The sequence below is a fragment of the Nelumbo nucifera genome, chromosome 5 (genome assembly GCF_055504915.1).
Source record: "Nelumbo nucifera cultivar China Antique chromosome 5, China Antique-T2T, whole genome shotgun sequence".
Lineage (NCBI taxonomy): Eukaryota > Viridiplantae > Streptophyta > Magnoliopsida > Proteales > Nelumbonaceae > Nelumbo > Nelumbo nucifera.
This window is the reverse complement of record NC_142653.1, coordinates 24941797-24961145: the sequence shown is the minus strand read 5'-3', so window position 1 is coordinate 24961145 and position 19349 is coordinate 24941797. Positions and strand designations below refer to the sequence as shown.

General features: G+C 36.7%; 2 protein-coding genes across 5 annotated transcripts; one reads left to right on the top strand and one right to left on the bottom strand.

The window, feature by feature from the left end:
• The first annotated feature begins 568 nt into the window (after nt 1-568).
• LOC104595892 (putative HVA22-like protein g) lies at nt 569-3657 on the top strand. 4 transcript variants are annotated; one of them, XM_010256851.3, is made up of 7 exons: nt 569-861; nt 1450-1605; nt 1701-1799; nt 1912-1968; nt 2065-2128; nt 2228-2437; nt 3004-3657. In XM_010256851.3, the coding sequence occupies exons 2-7, from the start codon at nt 1577-1579 to the stop codon at nt 3436-3438; spliced, it is 894 nt and encodes a 297-aa protein (XP_010255153.1). In that variant the 5' UTR covers nt 569-861; nt 1450-1576; the 3' UTR covers nt 3439-3657. The 4 variants fall into 4 exon arrangements, with proteins under 4 accessions (XP_010255153.1, XP_010255156.1, XP_010255154.1 ...); XM_010256854.3 differs by having other exon boundaries at nt 572-861; nt 3007-3657; XM_010256852.3 differs by having other exon boundaries at nt 598-861; nt 1436-1605.
• A 6827-nt stretch (nt 3658-10484) lies between these two features.
• LOC104595891 (transcription factor E2FB-like) lies at nt 10485-18477 on the bottom strand. Its single transcript, XM_010256850.3, has 14 exons — nt 17831-18477; nt 15991-16177; nt 15815-15871; nt 15632-15717; nt 15407-15495; nt 15263-15317; nt 11905-11957; nt 11777-11827; nt 11643-11691; nt 11484-11549; nt 11325-11401; nt 11010-11226; nt 10834-10891; nt 10485-10729 (listed from the first exon to the last, which is right to left on the bottom strand). Exons 1-14 carry the CDS (start codon nt 18107-18109, stop codon nt 10584-10586), a joined length of 1470 nt encoding a protein of 489 aa, XP_010255152.1. The 5' UTR covers nt 18110-18477; the 3' UTR covers nt 10485-10583.
• Nucleotides 18478-19349: the final 872 nt, after the last annotated feature.

Below are 19349 nucleotides of genomic sequence, written 5' to 3'. Positions count from 1 at the left end.
GTCAGTCGCCCAGCGGACCTCAATTCCAATTCCAACGGTTCACTTTACCCTAACGGTTCAGGGTTCACCAAACTTCTCCTACGGAATTCGCAAATAGGCCTTCGGATTAGAATCTCTCTTTGATCAAGTGAAACTACTCTCAGGGCTTTTGGATAAAGCCTGCAGCCAAAGCCAGGGCTGTAGATCTTAAGCTCCAGCTTTTCGCATAAGTAGAAGTAAGTAGCTTGTCCGTTACCATAACCACAGTCACATATCTTATATCTATGATACTTGGCTTGATCGGTAATCTTCTGCCTGCGGCCTGCCTGCTTTTGATCCTCATTCCTCTCTCTTTTTGTTCATTTTCCACGTAATAAAATATAAATAAATGTATTTGGCATTTTAATCATTTTGAGTATCGATAGCTTACATACGATATGTTTGTGCATCTGGTGCGATTCAAATAATTTGGTAGAATCTCAACCATTGGATTCACTTTGAGTGCTTTGAATCAATCCAGATCATCAAATTATAGGAATGGATATCCACACACGTGTCTATTCACTCCCTTTTCGCGAAGCGAACTCACACATATCCGATTCCGAGAACGTCACGAATGGGAAAATTCAAAACGATAAATCTCTCTCCCTTTATATCCATTCCTCTCTCAACAAACACCTCTCTCGCCGACGCGGAACCGGTTTCTCGTAGCGTTTCGGCCGCGCCGCTTCGTCCGTACGGAAGCAACGGTGGGCTGTATAAAAAAGTATAAACCGGTTCTCCTCTGCAAGACCGTTCAAACCAGCAGATTCGTCGCTTTCGTTTCACTGTTAGCCTCTCCCTCTTCTCTCATTTTGGAGTTCCGCCTCTGTTTGTTTCGCGGTAATTGGCAAAAGGACCAGATGCTTCTTTTCTTTTCTGTTTTATTCTCTCTTTATTTTAATAGATTTCCCCCGAACTCGATTTTTACTGCTGTTCGTTGTTTATGAGATCTGGTTCTATTTTCTATTATCACATTTTCCATGATCGTCGATTTTGCTTTTGCATTTCTTTTTTCTAGGTTTTCTGTCAAGAACTCTGTTGTTATTGGTTTCACTTTGATAATGTATGTGTTTTTTTTTTAGTTTCTTTTGCCCTGATTTTGGTAATGGGTGGTGTTTTTGCTATACACTGCTGTATATTTGATTCCTATGGGCAACATCAAGTGTTATTTCTTGATTTTCATCATTTTTTCCTGGTGATTTTGATTAATTTCTTAAACTCCTTTCCCTTGGTAATTTGAAGTGTCAATTCTTGCTTTCTCATATTTCTCTCTCCTAATATTTTCTTGCTTTCCATCCTTCCAAACTGCTAGTTTTCCATATTGGGTCGTTTGCTAGTTTTCCATCCTTATGCTACATTTTATCATTATCATTTATTTCCTCAAATTATTCTGTTTGTCTGAGTTGAAGATCAGAATTTGTTTTGCAGGAACAAATTGCCAATACATCGGAAATATCTTTCCCACATTGCTAGGGTTCATCCTAGTTACACCTTTTGGAGAGATTGGGGTAGAGGGAAAAAGCCGTTTTCTTTGCATTGTTAGCGAGAAGAAATTATGGGTTCATTTCTTACGAGGGGACTTGTGTATGTTGCTAACAGAAATTCCATTGTTTCTCTTTTTGTATAGGCTGTTGCGTTATTTGCTATAGAAATTTAATATTCTGATTATATGCTCGCAGTATGGTATTTGGATATGCTTATCCCGCCTACGAGTGCTTTAAAACTGTGGAGAAGAATAAGCCAGAAATTGAGCATCTTCGGTTTTGGTGCCAATACTGGTAAGTAGATTTACTTTTTCTAAGTTCTTTGAGACATGATGAAGTCAACTCTTTAGCAAAACTTGCTTCAGACAAATTTCGAAGTTAAAGAAACGTTTCTTTCGTTTTATAGGATTTTAGTTGCAGTTCTAACCGTCTTTGAGAGAGTGGGGGACACCTTTATTTCATGGTAAGGAATTTTAACTTCAATATAGAAACCGACTATTTGCCATCATATACTTTTTTCTGTATTTTGAAAGTGATCCTTCTATGGATTTCTTGAAAGGCTGCCGATGTACGGTGAAGCTAAATTGGCATTCTACATATACCTGTGGTACCCTAAAACAAAGGTACATGGTCTGTATTTGGGCTTTGGGGAATTAATGATGTTTGTTTATTGTTGTTTGCCTAATTATTGGCCCCCTCTCATTTTACTCTTATTTTTACAGGGCACAACGTATGTTTATGGTTCCTTCTTCCGTCCATACATTGCAAAGCATGAGATTGAAATTGATCGTCATTTGTTAGAATTAAGGGCAAGAGCTGGGGACATGGCACTTATGTATTGGCAAATGGCTGCAACCTATGGTCAGGCAAGGGTTTTTGAGATTCTGCAATTTATTGCATCCCAGTCAATCGCAAGACCTCGCCCTGCTCAGGTACCAAATGATAAGGATAATTAGGTCTGGTAAACAGGTTTTTTAATATCATTTCTGCCGATAGCATTTCCTGAGTTGAGAAATGATGACTATGTTTTTTATTAAGCTTTGCTTGTAAGCAGGAAATGCATGATTTATTTGGAAATATAGGAAATAAAGAAACGGAACAAAAAGCATAAACTAACAATATCCCACTGATTGTCTAATGCTTCACTTATACTGCAATGAATGGTTATCATTGTCTGATAACCATATTACCACTGATTGTCTAATGCTTAAAGCCTTTGCTTCTACTGCAAAAGTTTTGCCACAGAACTAAAGCTGCCAAGAAATATAGCTATCAGCCATGAAGTAATTAAGTTGCACAACAAAGAAACTGCAGCAAGCAACTGTTCTAGCTTTTTCAGTTCCAATTGGACATCTCACACACCAATTTATGCTTTTTACGATATTGGATGGATTTAAAGCAAAGAAAATATTGATACATCTGGTCGGTTTATTGGAATTCAATAGAATAAACTACAGCCAATTATAAACTGTTGAAATACATTTTGTTAACATTGCAGCAGCAACAACAGGGTGGTGGGGAAGCTCTTAAATATCCAACTCCCCAATCAGCTGTGAATGCAGAGCAGCAGCAGCAGCAAGTGCAAAAGCCACCATCACGCGCTTCCAGTTTAGCTTCAACAACAGAGAAGCAGCAACATGTTCCAGCATCACGCACTTCCAGTTTAGCTTCAACCGAGAAGCAGCAACATGTTCCAGCATCAGAAGCAGCCCCTGCAGCTGTACGTCCACAGAGAACAACCGGTGGTCAGCCTAGTGCTGAAGCTGCCAGCCAATCAACGCGGGGTGAAGCAGAAGCAATGCAGATTGAACCAGTTCCATTTTCAGGTAATGGAAATGTGAACTCCCAGCCAGAAGAGAGTGTCATGGAGGAAGCAATCCGGGTAACACGAGGAAGATTGAGGAAAACCAGAACTGCTGCAAACCAGGAATAAAGCAGCCTTTGCAACTCTGATGTACATTTAATCTTTGTCCTTTTGTTCAATTTATTGGTTTATAATCATATCAGCTTTTGAACGTGGTTGAGGGTAAGTTTGTATCAATATGGTATTTGCCGATACATATCACTTTTGATAGTTACCACTTACCAACCAGCACACAAACAGTGATGATTTTGCTCAATATACCGGTGGATGCCTATGCTTTCAATCTCAGATTCAGAATGTGTGTGCGGGTTTTGCTTGTATGAGCCCGTTGCGATGATTTTACCCACACATCCTCCCCACTAAAATGTCTTTGGAAGCAGTGAGACTATTGACGTGACACCCTAAAAACTTAAGCAGTGAGACTAATGTCTTTGTATGCATATTTTTCCTAAATTGAAGCCCTCCTACAAGTGCCTAAATATGCATACAAAGACATCCTCCCCACTAAAATGTCTTTGGAAGCAGTGAGACTATTGACGTGACACCCTAAAAACTTAAGCAGTGAGACTAATGTCTTTGTATGCATATTTTTCCTAAATTGAAGCCCTCCTACAAGTGCCTAGGATGAAAATGAAAGACTTGAAAAATAAGAAAATGTATTGAAAAAGTGAACCAGCGAATATAAATCATTCTACCAGCATTTGATCCGTTACATCCGTATCGGTCCATATGGATCAGTTTCAATTGATACACGTGGACATGGCACGATATAAACATCAACCAACCCATAACTTTTAACCCTCCCTAACATTAAGGGTCAAATTACAACACAGCCCAAAAAAGATTTGCTCTTCCCACCCCTTGTTTGGCCAAAGAGTCTGCTAGAGAATTGGCACACCTCTTGGCCCATTGAACCTGAATTTGCATGTTTCGAGTAATCTGGTTGATTTTCCTTTTCTTTTCATTTGGAAACTTCCACACCTGTTGGGCTCTTTTGATCCCTTCCAGAGCTGCCAAAATTTCAGCTCTCAATGAATCCCCCCAGCCTATAGGTGCTGAAAATATGGCAATAATTTGACCTTCATCCCGAAATACTCCACTTATACCTGAAGGGCTTGGGTTTCCTTCACTGCTACCATCAAAGTTTAAAGGGACAAGAAACTAATAAATGATAACATCTCTCACCATTCTTCTTATGATAGCTTCCCAACAAATAAAACTAATAAGTAGGTCACAAGTGTTACACGTTTCTATGATAGCTTCCCAACAAAAAACACCTACTCTGGAAGGGATTGGTCCACCCCAAACTTACGAGATTGGGAAGGGAGAACCAATGACCGAATTGGACTGTGTTAATTCTTTAAAAAAAAAAGAACAAGAGAAAATACCTGACAGAACAAGAGACCACACCTTACTGTCCACTATAGAGGAGTCAATAACTACCTCCTCCAGAATCTTAAGTAAGTTAGAGATGGAATCCAATTCAGAACCCAAATTCCAATTAACAACAGAATCAAACAAAGTAAGAAAGGTGGCTACAAGCTCATTTTTAAACCTTGAGAGAGAAAACAAAGAGGGGAACTGCTCTTTCAAAGGAATGTCTCCCACCCAAATATGTTCCAAGAATCTCACAGACATACTTACAGCAAAGGTCATACCTGATAAAAGGAAGAAAAGAAGAAAGGATGGCATGAATAGACTTCCAACGAGGAGCCCTTGTAGCCCTAGATGAGATCCCCGTATCCCAGCCATTTGTCTCTTGCCCATGAATACTTGTAATAGTTATTCATGATTTTTCAACGCCATTGTAATTTTTTATTTTCAATTTTATTGTATTGTTTTATTCCAATTATATTGTAATTTTTCAATTTAATTTTATTATTTTTATCAGTAATTTGATTTAACTACTTCAAATATGATTTTATTACTTTTGCTAGATGGAATATTTTTCTTTTATTTTTTCACCAATTTGTTGTCTATTTTTCTATTTTGTTACATATTTTTTCCACAATATTTGTTATTTTCATTTAGAAAAAGAAAAATGTGAAAGTACTAAACAAAAAAAAGGTTCAGACCGTGGCCCAGCTTGACCCAGGCATGTGGTACAGCCTAGCCCTATAGATGCCCATTTGGACTCATGCTGCAAATTGTGCCAAACTTCCTCTTGAGGGATTCCAGGCCTAGCAAGCATGGCACAACTAGGGGGTGCTGAACCGTAGGGTATATTTTGTAACCGAACTGGTAGTACCAGTTTTTGGAAAACCGGTAACCGAAATCGAACCAAAATCCATCGGTTAATCGGTTGAACGGTTCGATTAACTGTCGGTTTTTTGGTTTTTTAATTTTTACAATATATATTATAAATATATATATTTATACATAATGCATATTTATTAATTTATAATATATATAAAATATATAATATACATAAATATATATATATATATATATATATATATATATATATATATATATATAACATATGTAATTATACACAAAATGTGTAAGTTTAAAGATATGTGTGCCAACCCAGGCCCAGGCCGGGTTTAAAATATTAAGCCCATGCCTGGCCTTAAAATTTGCGAGGCTGATATGAGCCCGAGCCCAGGCTAGGCCTGAACACAAAACCCAGGCCCAAGCCCGGAATTTTCGGGTCGGGCTAAAATGATCACCCCAAGCGCCAACCCATTTCACCGAGTCAATCATCTGTCCGTCTTTGTGGAAAAGATTAAAAGAATATTATACGCCCAATACCTTCCTTGTACATTGCCTTTTCCGTGGAATAAAAATTGGCATAAGCTGGCTATCGTGTGGATTAAAAACGTGGCATATCTTGCCATTATGTGGATTGCACTAATGCAGACATGGCACATGTTCATTGTTCAGTGCCTCTCTATACTCTACCTCATGGTTTCTAAAACAGAACAGGTGACAGAACCGGTCAGGGGTCCGGTTATTTGTTTGAACAGTCCGATCGTTCGAACCAAATGCTTGGACCATTCTGATAAAAAAAATAAATTAAAAAAAAATGCTCAAAACCGTTTAAACATTTTGAATGGTTAACTGCCAATTCAGCGGTTCGTTGACCAAAATCAATGGTTTTGGGGAGAAATCCGGCTTTTGGGGAAAACGGAACCAATCACTTGACCATTTCCCAATTTTTCCAGTCCGACCATCCGGTCCGATCCAGTTTTGAAAACCATACTCTACCTTTCACCTTAAATTCAGCCTTTTATACTGACCCCTATATCCCCTAAAGTATGATTAATGTTGCGTTTGAATAGGTTTAGGATTTGTGCTTGTGAAGTCTCAATTTTAGGAGTTCATGTCTAGAATATTCGTGACCACAACACAATCAATGTTCCACATGTGCGGCTGGACGAGTATGGCCAACAAAGTGTTGGGGCCAGTAGATCTGGACTCCAATTTCAGTGCCTGTTGGGAGGGCTTTCATCCAGTGACTTCTGGCTTTGAGAGGTGGGCCCCACCCAGATAGCCTATGAGTCACGTTTGGTGAAAATCCTGGGAAGCAAAAAGTGACTGTCTGAAACCTAAAAACATAGGCGGTGTTTGGCATTGCTGTTTCACACCAGTGCCACATCAAAAAAAGTAGTGCTTCAGAAAACAACCTCTTATTTGGCATCATTTTTACAAAAAAAAAAAAAGGTTGCTCCAAACTATACCTTGGAAATTGAGAAAGTGTAGTTTGAAGAAACGCCAAATTCAATATTTTCTCAAAAAACAACCTATTGTTGCCAGCGGTGCAATGACATGGCATCATCTTGGGCATTGGATAATGTAAACCAATGCTGAAAACGGTTATACAGCACTGGCACCAAACAAAACCACTGCCGTTTTCTCATAAAACTGCCTATGTGGCAGCATCGATGGCAAACAGAAAAAAAGAGTCGTTTTCTAAGAAAACAGTACAAAAGACCCTCATGTATACAGCACCGTTTTCTCAAAAAACATCTCTTGAGCAACAACATCGATGCCAAACACCTACATGGTTTCTCCCTTCTCTAAAGTAGCCCAATAAAAGCAACCCTCCCAAATTGGCCCTTAGGCTACATGCTTTAGGACTTCAAAACATATTTTGACTTTACATTATGGTGCTTTTAAAAACAACTAGTAATTAAGCACATGTGTTGCACGTGAGAAATTTTTCTTCATATTAATTACTTGGATTTTAGGGTGCATTCTTTTTTTGGATTTTGAGAGGGGGGAAAGTTGGTCAATGGGATTTTGGTTCCCATTGACCAAAAACCCCATGTTCTTTTCTCATATTTATGTTGGGACTAGGGAAAGTTTATTTTCCTAGGTATCACTTACCCGAGTAAGTGATACCCATCTCCTAGGTGGGTAAATAACTTTCCCACCTAAGGGGAAAGTTGCCAACACTTGAATGAGACAAAAATGCCCTTTTTGATAATAGATTTTTGTGGCTAAAATAGTCATTGTCTTATTTACATGAGAAATAAAAGAATACGAGTAAACGCACTTACCCGAGTAAGTGTTTCCCAGGAAAAACTTACCTAGGTAACTGCATTTACTCGGGTAAGTAACTTACCTAAAAGTGAATGAGGCCTTAGATATATCATAGTTAAGATAGAAATTGAAAAAAAAAAGTAACAATATGATTAAAAATAAACTTAAATATTTATTTTTTAATAATGACATCATGGGTTTCTTTGAAAAGTTGGATCACTGACCCACCATCTAGATAAGAAAATATCTTTACTTTTGGATTAGTTTTAAATTAGGAAAATTTATAGTCAAAGTTGGTTGTACATTTTAAATTACGCTACAAGTTAGTCCATAAACTAACAAAACTCTAACAATTGGCTCTACATTTCAAATTATAAAAACCCTCGCCATGTCATCGGAGGTTTATGTGGTTGTTACCAACATGGGACTCTTAATCCATGTTAGACACAACAAAAAACTTATACTGAAATTGCCCTTTAATGTTGGGTGATTGGAAAAAAAAAAGGTTTTTAGTTTCTCTCCCTCTCTCTCTCTCTCTCAATCTCCCTCACTCTCTCACTCATGGTCATATTTATCTGCTCAACGACTATGTGATTTGAAAATAAACAAAAATGGTTTTTGGTTTTTGTACTTACGTTCGCTACATCAATTTCTCTCATTCTCTTTCTACCTATCATTCTCCCTCAATCTCTCACATTCTCTTTCTTGATCGATCTCTCATTCTCCCTTAATTTCTATCATTCTCTCTCAGTTTCTCTCCCGCTCCATCTCTCATTTTTTTTTTTATTTTCTCACACACTTATATGGTATTAATTAGATCGTATAAAAAAGCATGAGACCAACTTGGTATGGTTAAAAAAAATATTACACCAATTTGATAAAAATCCACAAGAAGCTCTTGGTTATGAAATTTACAATAATTAGAGAACAATAGAGATTAAGGGAGAATGAGATATTGACGGAGATGAAGAGTGAGGGAGAATAATAGAGAGAGAGAGAGAGAGAGAGAGAGAGAAGGAGAAATAAAGGTTTTGATTTGCCTACAGACCAAAGTTGAGAGAGTTGGAGAGACAAATGGAGCGGGAGATCGAGAGATGACTGTGAGAGTGGGAGAGAAGGGAGGGAGATCGACAGACAAAGGGAGTGGGAGAGAAAATAATAACTATTTTCGGTATAGGTTTTTTCTATGTCCAACATGGACTAAGAATCCCATGTTGGTTGTCAGAGTTTTATTGGTTTCTAGACCAACCTGCAACCTAATTTTAAATGTACAATCGACTTTGATTATAATTTTCCCTTTAAATTATATATTTCATTTACATTATATAAAATATTTTTTTACTTATCATACTTAATTTTTGTTTGTCTATGGTATCATTTGACTCAAACCACTAACCCACCATCTAAAAATAATAATTGTTTGATTTCTAGGTTGACATTAAATTTTGTATTACATTTCCATCATTGATAACATTATTTCTTATGTATAAAACTTATTTTTGTTCAATATAATGAATGCACGATATTAGAGATGTACCCAATGTTTTATTTTTTATAAATATATAACATTAGATATGTGCCCAAAATTATTTCTATCTTTTTTTTTTATTTTTGTGATTCTCTGTATTTTCTATTATTAAAAATTTTATTATTTGTCTATGACATCATTTCATTTCTAGGTAGATTTTGACTTTGGCATACCATTTTCATCATTAATAAAAATACTTCTTACATTTCATAATTATTTATTTTAATTATTTATTATTTAATTATGGCATTATTTATTAATCCATTTGACCCCAAATAGTTGAATTTCTTACCCACCACTAAGAGGGAAGAAAATGGTTTTATTTTCAAAATATTTATTTTTATACTATTAAAATTAATATTGCAGATTTAATTATAAGAATTTAATGATGAGAAAAATATATCTTAAATATAGGATTTAATGAGAGAAAAGGAAAACATTTTTATTTCCAATTGGTTTTAAATTTTGCCATTTCCATCATTAATAAAAACATTTCTTATTTATCATACTTTTTATTGTTGAATATGTATATTAAAAATGCTCCTAGTTTTTTTAATTTCTATTGTTTTTCATTTTATCTATTTTTTAATTTTATTATTTAATTATGACAACATGAATTAACCTATTTGACCCAAAATGATTTAATTTCTGACCACCACTTAGATGAAAACACTATCTTTGCTAGGTAGATTTTAAAAGTATAAACTTTTATGTTATTATTAATTTATCAAGTATAGATTTAAATAATAGAACTTAATAATGAAAAGAAAACAAAAATAACTTAAATATAAGACTCAATGAAAATGAATGCAAGTTAATAACTTAAATGTTGCATTTAATGAGAGAGAATTGAATACATTGAATATCTTTAAACTACCTATTTTCAACTTATTTAATATTAAGAGCCGGTTACCCTATTTGCCCTCATTTTTTATCATTAAATTTAAATATAGATGGGTAAATTCTATCCTTAGAAAATTCTAAAAATATTCTTGAGGTCATTCGTGCTTTTTAAAGTAATATAGATTTTTATCTAACGTGGAAAGCACTTTTTGGCAGTATTTTGTTTTGCACTGCCCAAAGCTCGAAAGAAAAAAACTTTTCCAAACAAAACCTAAATTATTGATATGATTAAAAAGAACCATCTAGTTACAAAATTTACACCATTGATGGTAATGGTAAAACGAAGGAACATCTTTCAAGTCTTCTCAGTAATATGATCCATCTCTATTTCTCTGTGTTTTTGGAAAGCGCCTGGCAGCATCTGAGGCTGTTCTAATGCATTGTCACTCATTACAAACTCATCTTTAAGGAATTCATCCACTTCAGCCCATTCCTCATTCCCTAAAGGAGTAGCAAAATGATAGAATAAACAAGCGTCAGATATTTTTTTTTAATTAGTATGCAACCAAATAAGAAAGTGATCACTGTCTATGTGGTTTGCTTACCCCACAGATCTGTAATGCTGACTTCGAGATCCGAATGGAACCAGTAATCATCATCAATCTGCAACCAGTGCAAAGGAAGTCAAAGTTTTGTGACTCAGCAGGTGAAAGTATGAAGGTTCTACATATCCTTCAATTAGCTTCTGAAAGTGAGAAATGAAGCTTCTATTTATCCTTACATTGAAATCTGAAGGTACGATTTTCTGAATCCCAGGTAAACTGAGCGAGCTGGATGAAATCCTTTGGTTATCTTGGTTCTGTCCAGACTCGGATAACGTTGTATCTTGGATCTTTTGTAGCAAATCGGCTTCTCTATTATGGTTAATTTTCCTAGTATAAGTATCGGGTAATTTTGTCCATCTGACATTTATATCCTCACATTGTCCTTCGTATTTACTGCATGAATTTAAATCAAATTAGTGACAAAATGGCATGTGCGGTGACTAGCATTGCTGCAGAAGTAAAAGGCAAAAAGCAGGGAAGTAAAGGAATACCTCAATAGATACAAATCAATTGGTCCCGTAGTGCTTCTAACAATGATTCGGAATTGCCTTTGCGGATAATCAGCATCCTGTTCACAAAGATGATTGGCCAGTCAAAGACCATCACAAAAACTTTCCTGAACTTAGATCCTCTCCATCCATCTCACTCACCTCATCAGGATCTGGGACCTCAAGAGAACTTGCCTGAGGAGCTTTTATTGCGACAAGTGTATGATTCTGCCTCAGAAAACATAGCATAACAAAAATTTATTGGATATAAGGAACATCAAATGGATAGCACTGACTAAAGAGTTGCACAGAAGGGTGAACCTGAAAGCATGGAAGGTTCATTATGTCTTCTTCGGTCAAGAAAAGAAATCTAAACAGTGCACACACAACTTGTCAGGCAGAACAAACCAAAAGGTAATTTGAGTAAATTGATCAACATTAGGTAATTAGTATACTTTCGGTTCTTTTCGTCTTCATCCATGGCTCTCAGGCTTGCTTGTCTTTCTCTGATGAGGAAACATGACATCAGCCCAATTCTCTGGAAAGGTGTACCATAGAGTATATATTCACAGGTTAAACAAACCTTATTCTATTGTCAAGCCTACATTCTTCATCGTACAGACTTTCAACTTCAGCCTGTCAAATAAGCAATTGGATTTAATATTATAGTAATCAAAGATGTATAAAGCTTAATTTGCATACATGAAAATTATAATCTTTTGTAATCAACCCAAGACCAGGACTGTGCTCTACCACAAGAGTTCTCAAATTTTAGTTTCATTCACCCTACCAACCCAAAACATCCCAGTATAATAGCAGTATGGGTGACAATTAACCCTCTTCTCCAAGCATTTTAATACAATCATGCTTTGCCAGCCAACTATTAAAAAAATTTTTACTTGTAGTAAGGTCAAGTGACTCCTGCAGTAGCTACCGTGTTTAATTCAGCTAGTAAACCACGGTTCACCCGGCATATTTTCCATAGCAGAGTATTTTGCGCCTCATGGATAGTTTTCTACTCAGACTTATGCCAACAAGGGTGAAGCATTTGATGAAAAATATTCCATGTCTAGCAATTGAACTCTAGTTTAAAGGTAATTAAGACAACTAAGGCTGACAGTTCCACAGGCTTTAAATTATATGGCTCCAGTTGAAGTCTTTAGGCCCCTATGCAGGATTTCCCAAGCAGGTCAAGTTTTAGATGAGAAAATTGTTTGCTGTTTCCACTGTTCTGGTACCATTATGATGCAACAGGGAAAGAAATCAACCTTGGAGAAAAAAATCAAAATGGCCCCAATTTCTCTCAATGGCAGTTTCATAATTTTCAGGTTTTTCTGTTTTAGGGTTATTTTCCAAATTCCCAATTTTCATAAGACCCTATCTAATCAGGAAAAAGGCCTAATTAATTTCAACATTATTAGAGTTTAGTTGAAGTTGCAAATGTCACTTTTTCTTGAGGCCATTATTCAGGATCAAGAATTTTTTTCCCCACATTGAATGTGCTGTTGCCAAAAAGGGCTTTTAGTTACATATAATTGTGAATTAACTGGCTCAAGGAGAATTATCACCATTTTATTTGTCAGCGATGAGATTTGAATATTACTAATTTCTGGAATATTTTCTCTTATTTTAGTTGCCTATTTTATTAGTTGTGGTAGGATTAATAGCGATTCTTTCAAGTCATTGTTGCTGACCGAGAGATAATAAGGCATTTTTTCCAATAAATGCACTATGAGAGAAATACAAGATAATTAAGGATTAAGTATGGATACAATAGACAAATTACTCCTAGTGTTTTCTCACCCTTTCTTTCACCAAGGGCTTTCAACATTTCTTGCCCAAGAGGCCTCTCAATCTTGTACAATCCCCACTTCCTTTTCTTTTTTTCTTTTTTTTTTTTTTGATAGGTAAATTTGTTTTGGATAGGTAAGCCTTTCGTGATATTTATGAGGAAAACAATGAAAACCCAGAAAGTGAAGCATAAGGTGGAATATTGATGGTTCTAAATATTGATCAGAGTAAGACCTGATAACTTGCTCCTTAACTTTATCCTCATCCTCAACGAATATATCAACTTTGATTTCCATTTTAGCATTAGACTGCTGCCTAGCATTTACTATTTTGTTGAAGAAATCTCATGTTTTTAATTCCCCTGAGACAATAAGGCACTTGGGTTCTGTCAACACCTGATTTCCCTATCATAATGAGTTCCCCAAACTACTACCCCACTCCAACTTTCATGCCTGACATCCCGAAAAGAATTGATTTCCTCATTTCAGTCTAAAACAGTTAATTTTTTTTCCAGGATTTGTTCATTCAATCTTTCTAAGCTTACAAAGACAAAGAATCCCTTTTTGTTTGATTGCTAACTGATTGCAGAACTTAGTTAAAGAATAATAAGAACACAAATACATATGGAGAGATATCATCCTCCTAAAAAGTAAAGAATTGGAGTTAGTCTACTTGTTACTCTCTTCTATCATGCAAGCATCCAACTCAAGATAACAACCTGCCTCTGGGGAGCCCCTCTAGCTAGATGGCCTCATAGAGTATTTGCAATCTTGGTACCCAGTTGAAAGAAACCTCAAGCTATGTACGAAAAGTTTAGATTTTTTTTTTTTTTGGTAACTGTATGAAAAGTTATTTCCTAATGGAATTCTTAAGTTGCAATTGACACATAGAATTATTCCCCACCATCCAAGTGATGACCTCAGAGTCTCCCTCAACTTGTTTATATGAATAACCACGTATCTTAGGCTAAGCCCTTGGAGCAAAGAGAGCAGCTCAGCTTAAGTGGTGTCTCCTACCCAAATGGGACCTGTGCAAACCATCAGCATGCATCTTGATGGTTTCCAACCATCCCAACTATCCTGAATTTCTTGTGTTATAGAGACTATAACCACTAAAATTTAACTTAAAGATCTCAAATGGAGGGAGAAACCAAGACTGATCCATACATCTCTTCTAGAAGATGGAAAAAAAGGAAACCCTTCTTCCATGCCTAAGTATTAATTTCTAATGCTTTCAGTTTTCTGAAGAATATATGGTTCAACCTATGGAAATTAGCTCAATAAAACAAAGAACCTCAAACCAGATTAACTTCAGTTGCAATGAATCAATGTAGATTGCATTGACTGGATGCTATGCAACTACTTCCAAAAGGAAGGCCTTTGCTCAGCTTGTTTGGTCCATATAACCTTGTTAGAATTCACATAAAACTATCTTCTCTATTCTCTATTGAATTGACACCACTAGTCCAATGATCTAAGCAGAAATTTTTCAGAAGTTCAACATGTGATCGTATGAGCATTATCAGCCCCTTATTAACCCTAAGCTTTTCATGATTTAGAGAAGATTAATGCAAAGGCAATAGGGCCTAAAATAAATGCAGGAGGCCATAACCTTCTTCCTATAAATTGATCCGTGTGCAGGTCAATTCCAATAGGCTATGTATAAAGGAGAGCAGTGTTGCACCTAGAACAAAATATGGTCCTGCACTTTCTGTTCATTTTGCAAATTTTTTATAATAATCCTGGTTTTACAATCATTTCCCCTGATAAGGTGAACCACTTCTACTTCTATAAGATGTCATGTACTTTCTCACCACCTCTTTAAGGCAAGAAACAATTCACAAAAGTAATCTGCAACTTTTTCCTCACTTTCTGGAACTAAGACTCTTCTCCAATATGTCATGTATACAACGCATTAAATCAGCAGTTGAAAGTTCAAAAATATTACTTTAGAACCATAACTATTCAAAATAATTTTTAATGTTAGCACAGAAAACAACAGCAGCAATGAATATACATGTATAACAAGAAAGTTAAACAATCTGTGCACTATAAAATGAGCATAAGAGTACTCAGAAACAGAAAAAAAAAAAAAAAAAAAAAAAGAATCTAGGTCTAAGGCATAATTTGCTATTGTTAAGATTGTAATACCTTCAGCCTTGCAACTTGGTCATCCAATTCTGTTGGTCTTGACATGTCTAGTCCCCTGTGTCAATTCACTGTTGTGAGTATTTAAGAGTGAAAGTAAAATGAAAAATAGAGAGAATACAACTGAGGAAGAATTTCTTGTCTTACTTCCAACGTATATTATTCTTAGATGTCTTCTCTATTAATCCTATTCCTTCAAGAACATTTGTAATATCATATATTCTGCGCTTTTGGACCTATCAAAAAGTAAGAAGAAATAAATCTAACAGCAAAAACACCACTGGGTATAGAAAATCAAAATAGCCATAATCAAATGTGAAAAGATAAAAAGTTAAAACTTTAGCAGCAATGGAGTAGGGAAAGATTTTAGACCTCCAAGACATCTGCAGTATTATTCAGATCAAGAGTGCCATCCTTAGCCTCTTGGATCAAACTAATAAATTTTTTGGTTAAAAGGCCTGTCAGGATAGATTACATCCTTTATCAGAAGCAGTGCCAATAAAATCAATATAACAGACCGAGAAATAAATTAGGAAACCCTTAACCTTGACTAACCTAGAGAGCTGTCATACCGACAACTACTAGATGGAGTTAGTGTATTAGCAGGGTTTTCTGCAAGACCAATGAACATGAAACAATAATTAGCCATGTAAGGGTACCCGATACATGTCCAAATAGATTCAAAAGTAGGTTTCTTCAACAATGTACCAAAGAAGTGATGAAGAGAGTACCTGTATTGGATCCAGGAGTTTGTGGCCCATATTTTCTATGTTTTGACATCTTTTGTTTACTGATACGTTTGCCACCTGTAGCACGTATAGGTGTAAGAGGACTGTTATCCGCTTCACTATATCCTTGATGTGTTGCCCATTTACCAGACTGAGCTTCAATATGACCCATTTCTTTTGTTTGCTTTAACTGCAAAATAAATAAATAGAAGAAAAAGAAAATTTTCTTTTGTAATATTTACATTGTGAATTGACAACCAAAAAAATCAAAGCTCAGTCCAAAAACTGATTCAAGTATTAGAATGATAACACTTTACTCACTAAAGGGATATAATGGGGTCTAAAATGCTCATGCTGTCATGCATCCTTACTAACCAAGATAATAGCTCACTTATATGATCATATGTACTTTTGGTTAGTTTAGTCACTGTAAGGAATGGTATATCAAATAGAAAGAATAAAATAAAAGAAGAAAAGTAAAGGAGTTCTATTATGTCTTCGACCAACCAGTGGTGTGCCGAAATGGTATTGCCACAAACAAGGGGACCTTATCAAATAACCAAGGTTGTGCTATTTTTTTGAAGAAAGAAAGATGTAACTTCCTATTTCAGCCTATCCAGCCCTTCGTTTTATGTTTACAAAAAAAAAGATTGAAATTACACGTTTTGTATCACTATTTAATTGGAATGTTTGTAGTCATTATTTATTTTGTGATACAACTTTCTTTGTGGTCAACAAATCAGCACCCAGGCACTGAACAGTCATTTCATCAACTAGGGAGGGCAAAATGATTAGTCATTGGCTTACCTTACTAACAATACTGCTCCTCAATCAAAGATTTAAACCCTTGAATATATACATCACCTTCCAAATTGGAAGATGCTTCTTTGAGACAATTCCACCTGCAACTGGATCACTCATAATTGCAAATTCCAACATTGATTTTATCCCCTCCATGAGGTCCACCTCAGACCACACACACTTAGAATTTTGATGGTGGAGACCATGGTGTCCCAAACTTTGTATTCCTTGGTTTGAGTAAGAAGGAAACTGTAACAAGTTTTACTTGCAGCACATACCATGACTATTGGAATAAAAGCCTCCCTAACAGTATAACAGTATGGAGTTACACGTCTTTAATAACATCAAACAAAGGCTTAAATTAAGCTTATAGTTTTTTTTCTGGTCTTTGACTTGCAAAAAGAAAATAAATAAATAAATAAAACACACACACACAAACAGGGCTTGCCTGTGTTTTTCAAACATTGGCTAAAATAACTTACATTCGAACATATTAGATTAGGAAAGTTAAGACAAGAAACATATTGTTTGTGATTAACCAATCTAAATGCATAACTTCAATTACTTGTTAAGTAATAAAAGTTCTAAATTAGGCCAACCAAAATGAACTTGACACTATTAACGAGCCATGAGCTAGGATAAATACATATCTTCTCTCTTAGTGTCATAGTGTGATACATAGACATCCCGATTGCTTTACGTGAGTTTAAAAACAAAACCTTTGAAACAGACAATCATCTAACACTCATAATAAGAAAAAATGGATTTCACTGGTATCCATAAACCAACAAAATAAAAAAAAAAAAATGTTTGAGAAGAAAAGATGAAAACCTAACAAATACAAATCGTAATATAATTATAAATTCTATGCCGACAACTGATCCACAAAAGAAACATTACAGAGTTGAAAAGACAATAGAAAATAAACAAGAAAAGGGAAAACGAACAAATGCAGATCCATTGCAACTAACAGAACAATGCGAAAGTAAACAAAAACGCTGAGCACAGAGAACCGATGATCAAATTGTCGCTGGAGACTTACCGAAGTCCTACAGAAGGTCGGTTCTCCATACCCAGCGCCGGTGTGGCCACTTTGGGAATTTCGAGAAAGATCGGGAGAAAGACGGTGTTCGTAAGATTGGGGAGAAGGCGCGAAGGAAAAAGAAGAAAGCCTTGTAGAAGAGAAAGGGAAGTGGCGTTTCATAGGACCTAGAATTTGATATGAAGAAGCCTGAATCTGAGACTGAGACTGTGAATGCAATTGAAACTGATACTGGGGTTGTTGGTGCGGGCGACTCGAACCTTGGCCGGAGACCGACATGTATGAATGAAACTATGAAATATCAGAACACAAAATTGTTAGCGTTGGAGGGAAGGGTAGAAAGCGATGGAAAACAAATTGGGGTTGGAACTTGGAAGGATTTATATATCTATTTTCCGACTTGCGACTTGCGACTTGAGAGAGAGAGAGGGGGGGGGAGGGGACTAGGGAGGCGGCATTTCATATTATCATACACAAACACGAACTCGTATTACTATTACGCACAAATACCAAATGGCCAACAGCGGGAAGTACGTGCGGCGAGTTCGAATCCGCCCGCCCCGCCTTTTTGTAACAAGGTTCTCTTCGTCGCACCATCAAGTGCCATCCACTGTGCCTTCAGCCGCAACTCCAACGTCCGAGTGTGTGTCATGGGTGGGCTAAACATGTACTTTTGTATGGGGGGCTACCAATGGCAATATTGTAATATTGTAGTATGCTTTTTCATCTTATTGTCACTCCCCCAAAAGCTTAACGTACTCTTTGAGGGGAGGTAGGTAGTCGAGTGAGCTCATAAGCGTGTAAAGGTTAAGCACGAGATCCCCTCGACACTGTACTGTGTGCTTGTGCTTACCACTGATTAATGCAATACAAGTAGCCTTTTGCTAATTCGTGTGCCTTCGTGTTGCCTTTGTGTGTGTGTTTGCTTTGTTTCGTAGGCTTACTCGCCCATTTCGAGTGCCGCACCGGGCCCCAACGATTACCCCCGTGACAGTTGGTATCAGAGCGGGTTGCTCCTCAACGCTCGTGACCCTTGCATAGCAACACTAGTGGTGGCACAATGAAGCACAACAAGGAACTCACCGACGAGATTAGGCATGGCCTTGCCCATGCGAGGGAGACTGATGAGTCTCTAGGCGTTGAAGCCACTACAGAGAAGACCCCAGGGGGTCGCACATCCAAGACAAGCAAGCTTGACAAGTCAGTTGACGCGCTTGCTGCCTTCGACACACGCATCCTTCGCTGTGAAGTGACTGTTGGGGAGATGCGTGACCGAGTAGAAGAAATCCACTTGAATGTGGAAACAATTGAGAGCTCCGTGGTGGAGCTAGAAGCCCGTTTAAATGGCATTATGAACGAGGTCCAAGACGTCCTGAATAGAACCCTCAAGGAAGTCCTTGGAACAAAATCCCGACAAGAAGGGAGCTCATCTCGATCCGACATCCAAGACCAGGTGGATGAGATGAGAGCTGAATGGGTGGCCATGAAAGTGGCCATGGCCTCTCCCTCCGACCTCCAG

What these genes read in the sequence shown, in the direction of transcription:
- LOC104595892 (XM_010256851.3), top strand. Translation starts at nt 1,577, where the DNA reads ATGGGTTCATTTCTTACGAGGGGACTTGT. An exon ending in TTTCTTACGAGGGGACTTGT is followed by an intron (nt 1,606 to 1,700) that starts GTATGTTGCTAA and finishes ATATGCTCGCAG; the next exon opens with TATGGTATTTGGATATGCTT. An exon ending in TGTGGTACCCTAAAACAAAG is followed by an intron (nt 2,129 to 2,227) that starts GTACATGGTCTG and finishes TTATTTTTACAG; the next exon opens with GGCACAACGTATGTTTATGG.
- LOC104595891 (XM_010256850.3), bottom strand. Translation starts at nt 18,109, where the DNA reads ATGTCGGTCTCCGGCCAAGGTTCGAGTCGCCCGCACCAACAACCCCAG. An exon ending in ATACTGCAGATGTCTTGGAG is followed by an intron (nt 15,496 to 15,631) that starts GTCTAAAATCTT and finishes ACTTTTTGATAG; the next exon opens with GTCCAAAAGCGCAGAATATA. An exon ending in ACCAAGTTGCAAGGCTGAAG is followed by an intron (nt 11,958 to 15,262) that starts GTATTACAATCT and finishes CTTATTTGACAG; the next exon opens with GCTGAAGTTGAAAGTCTGTA.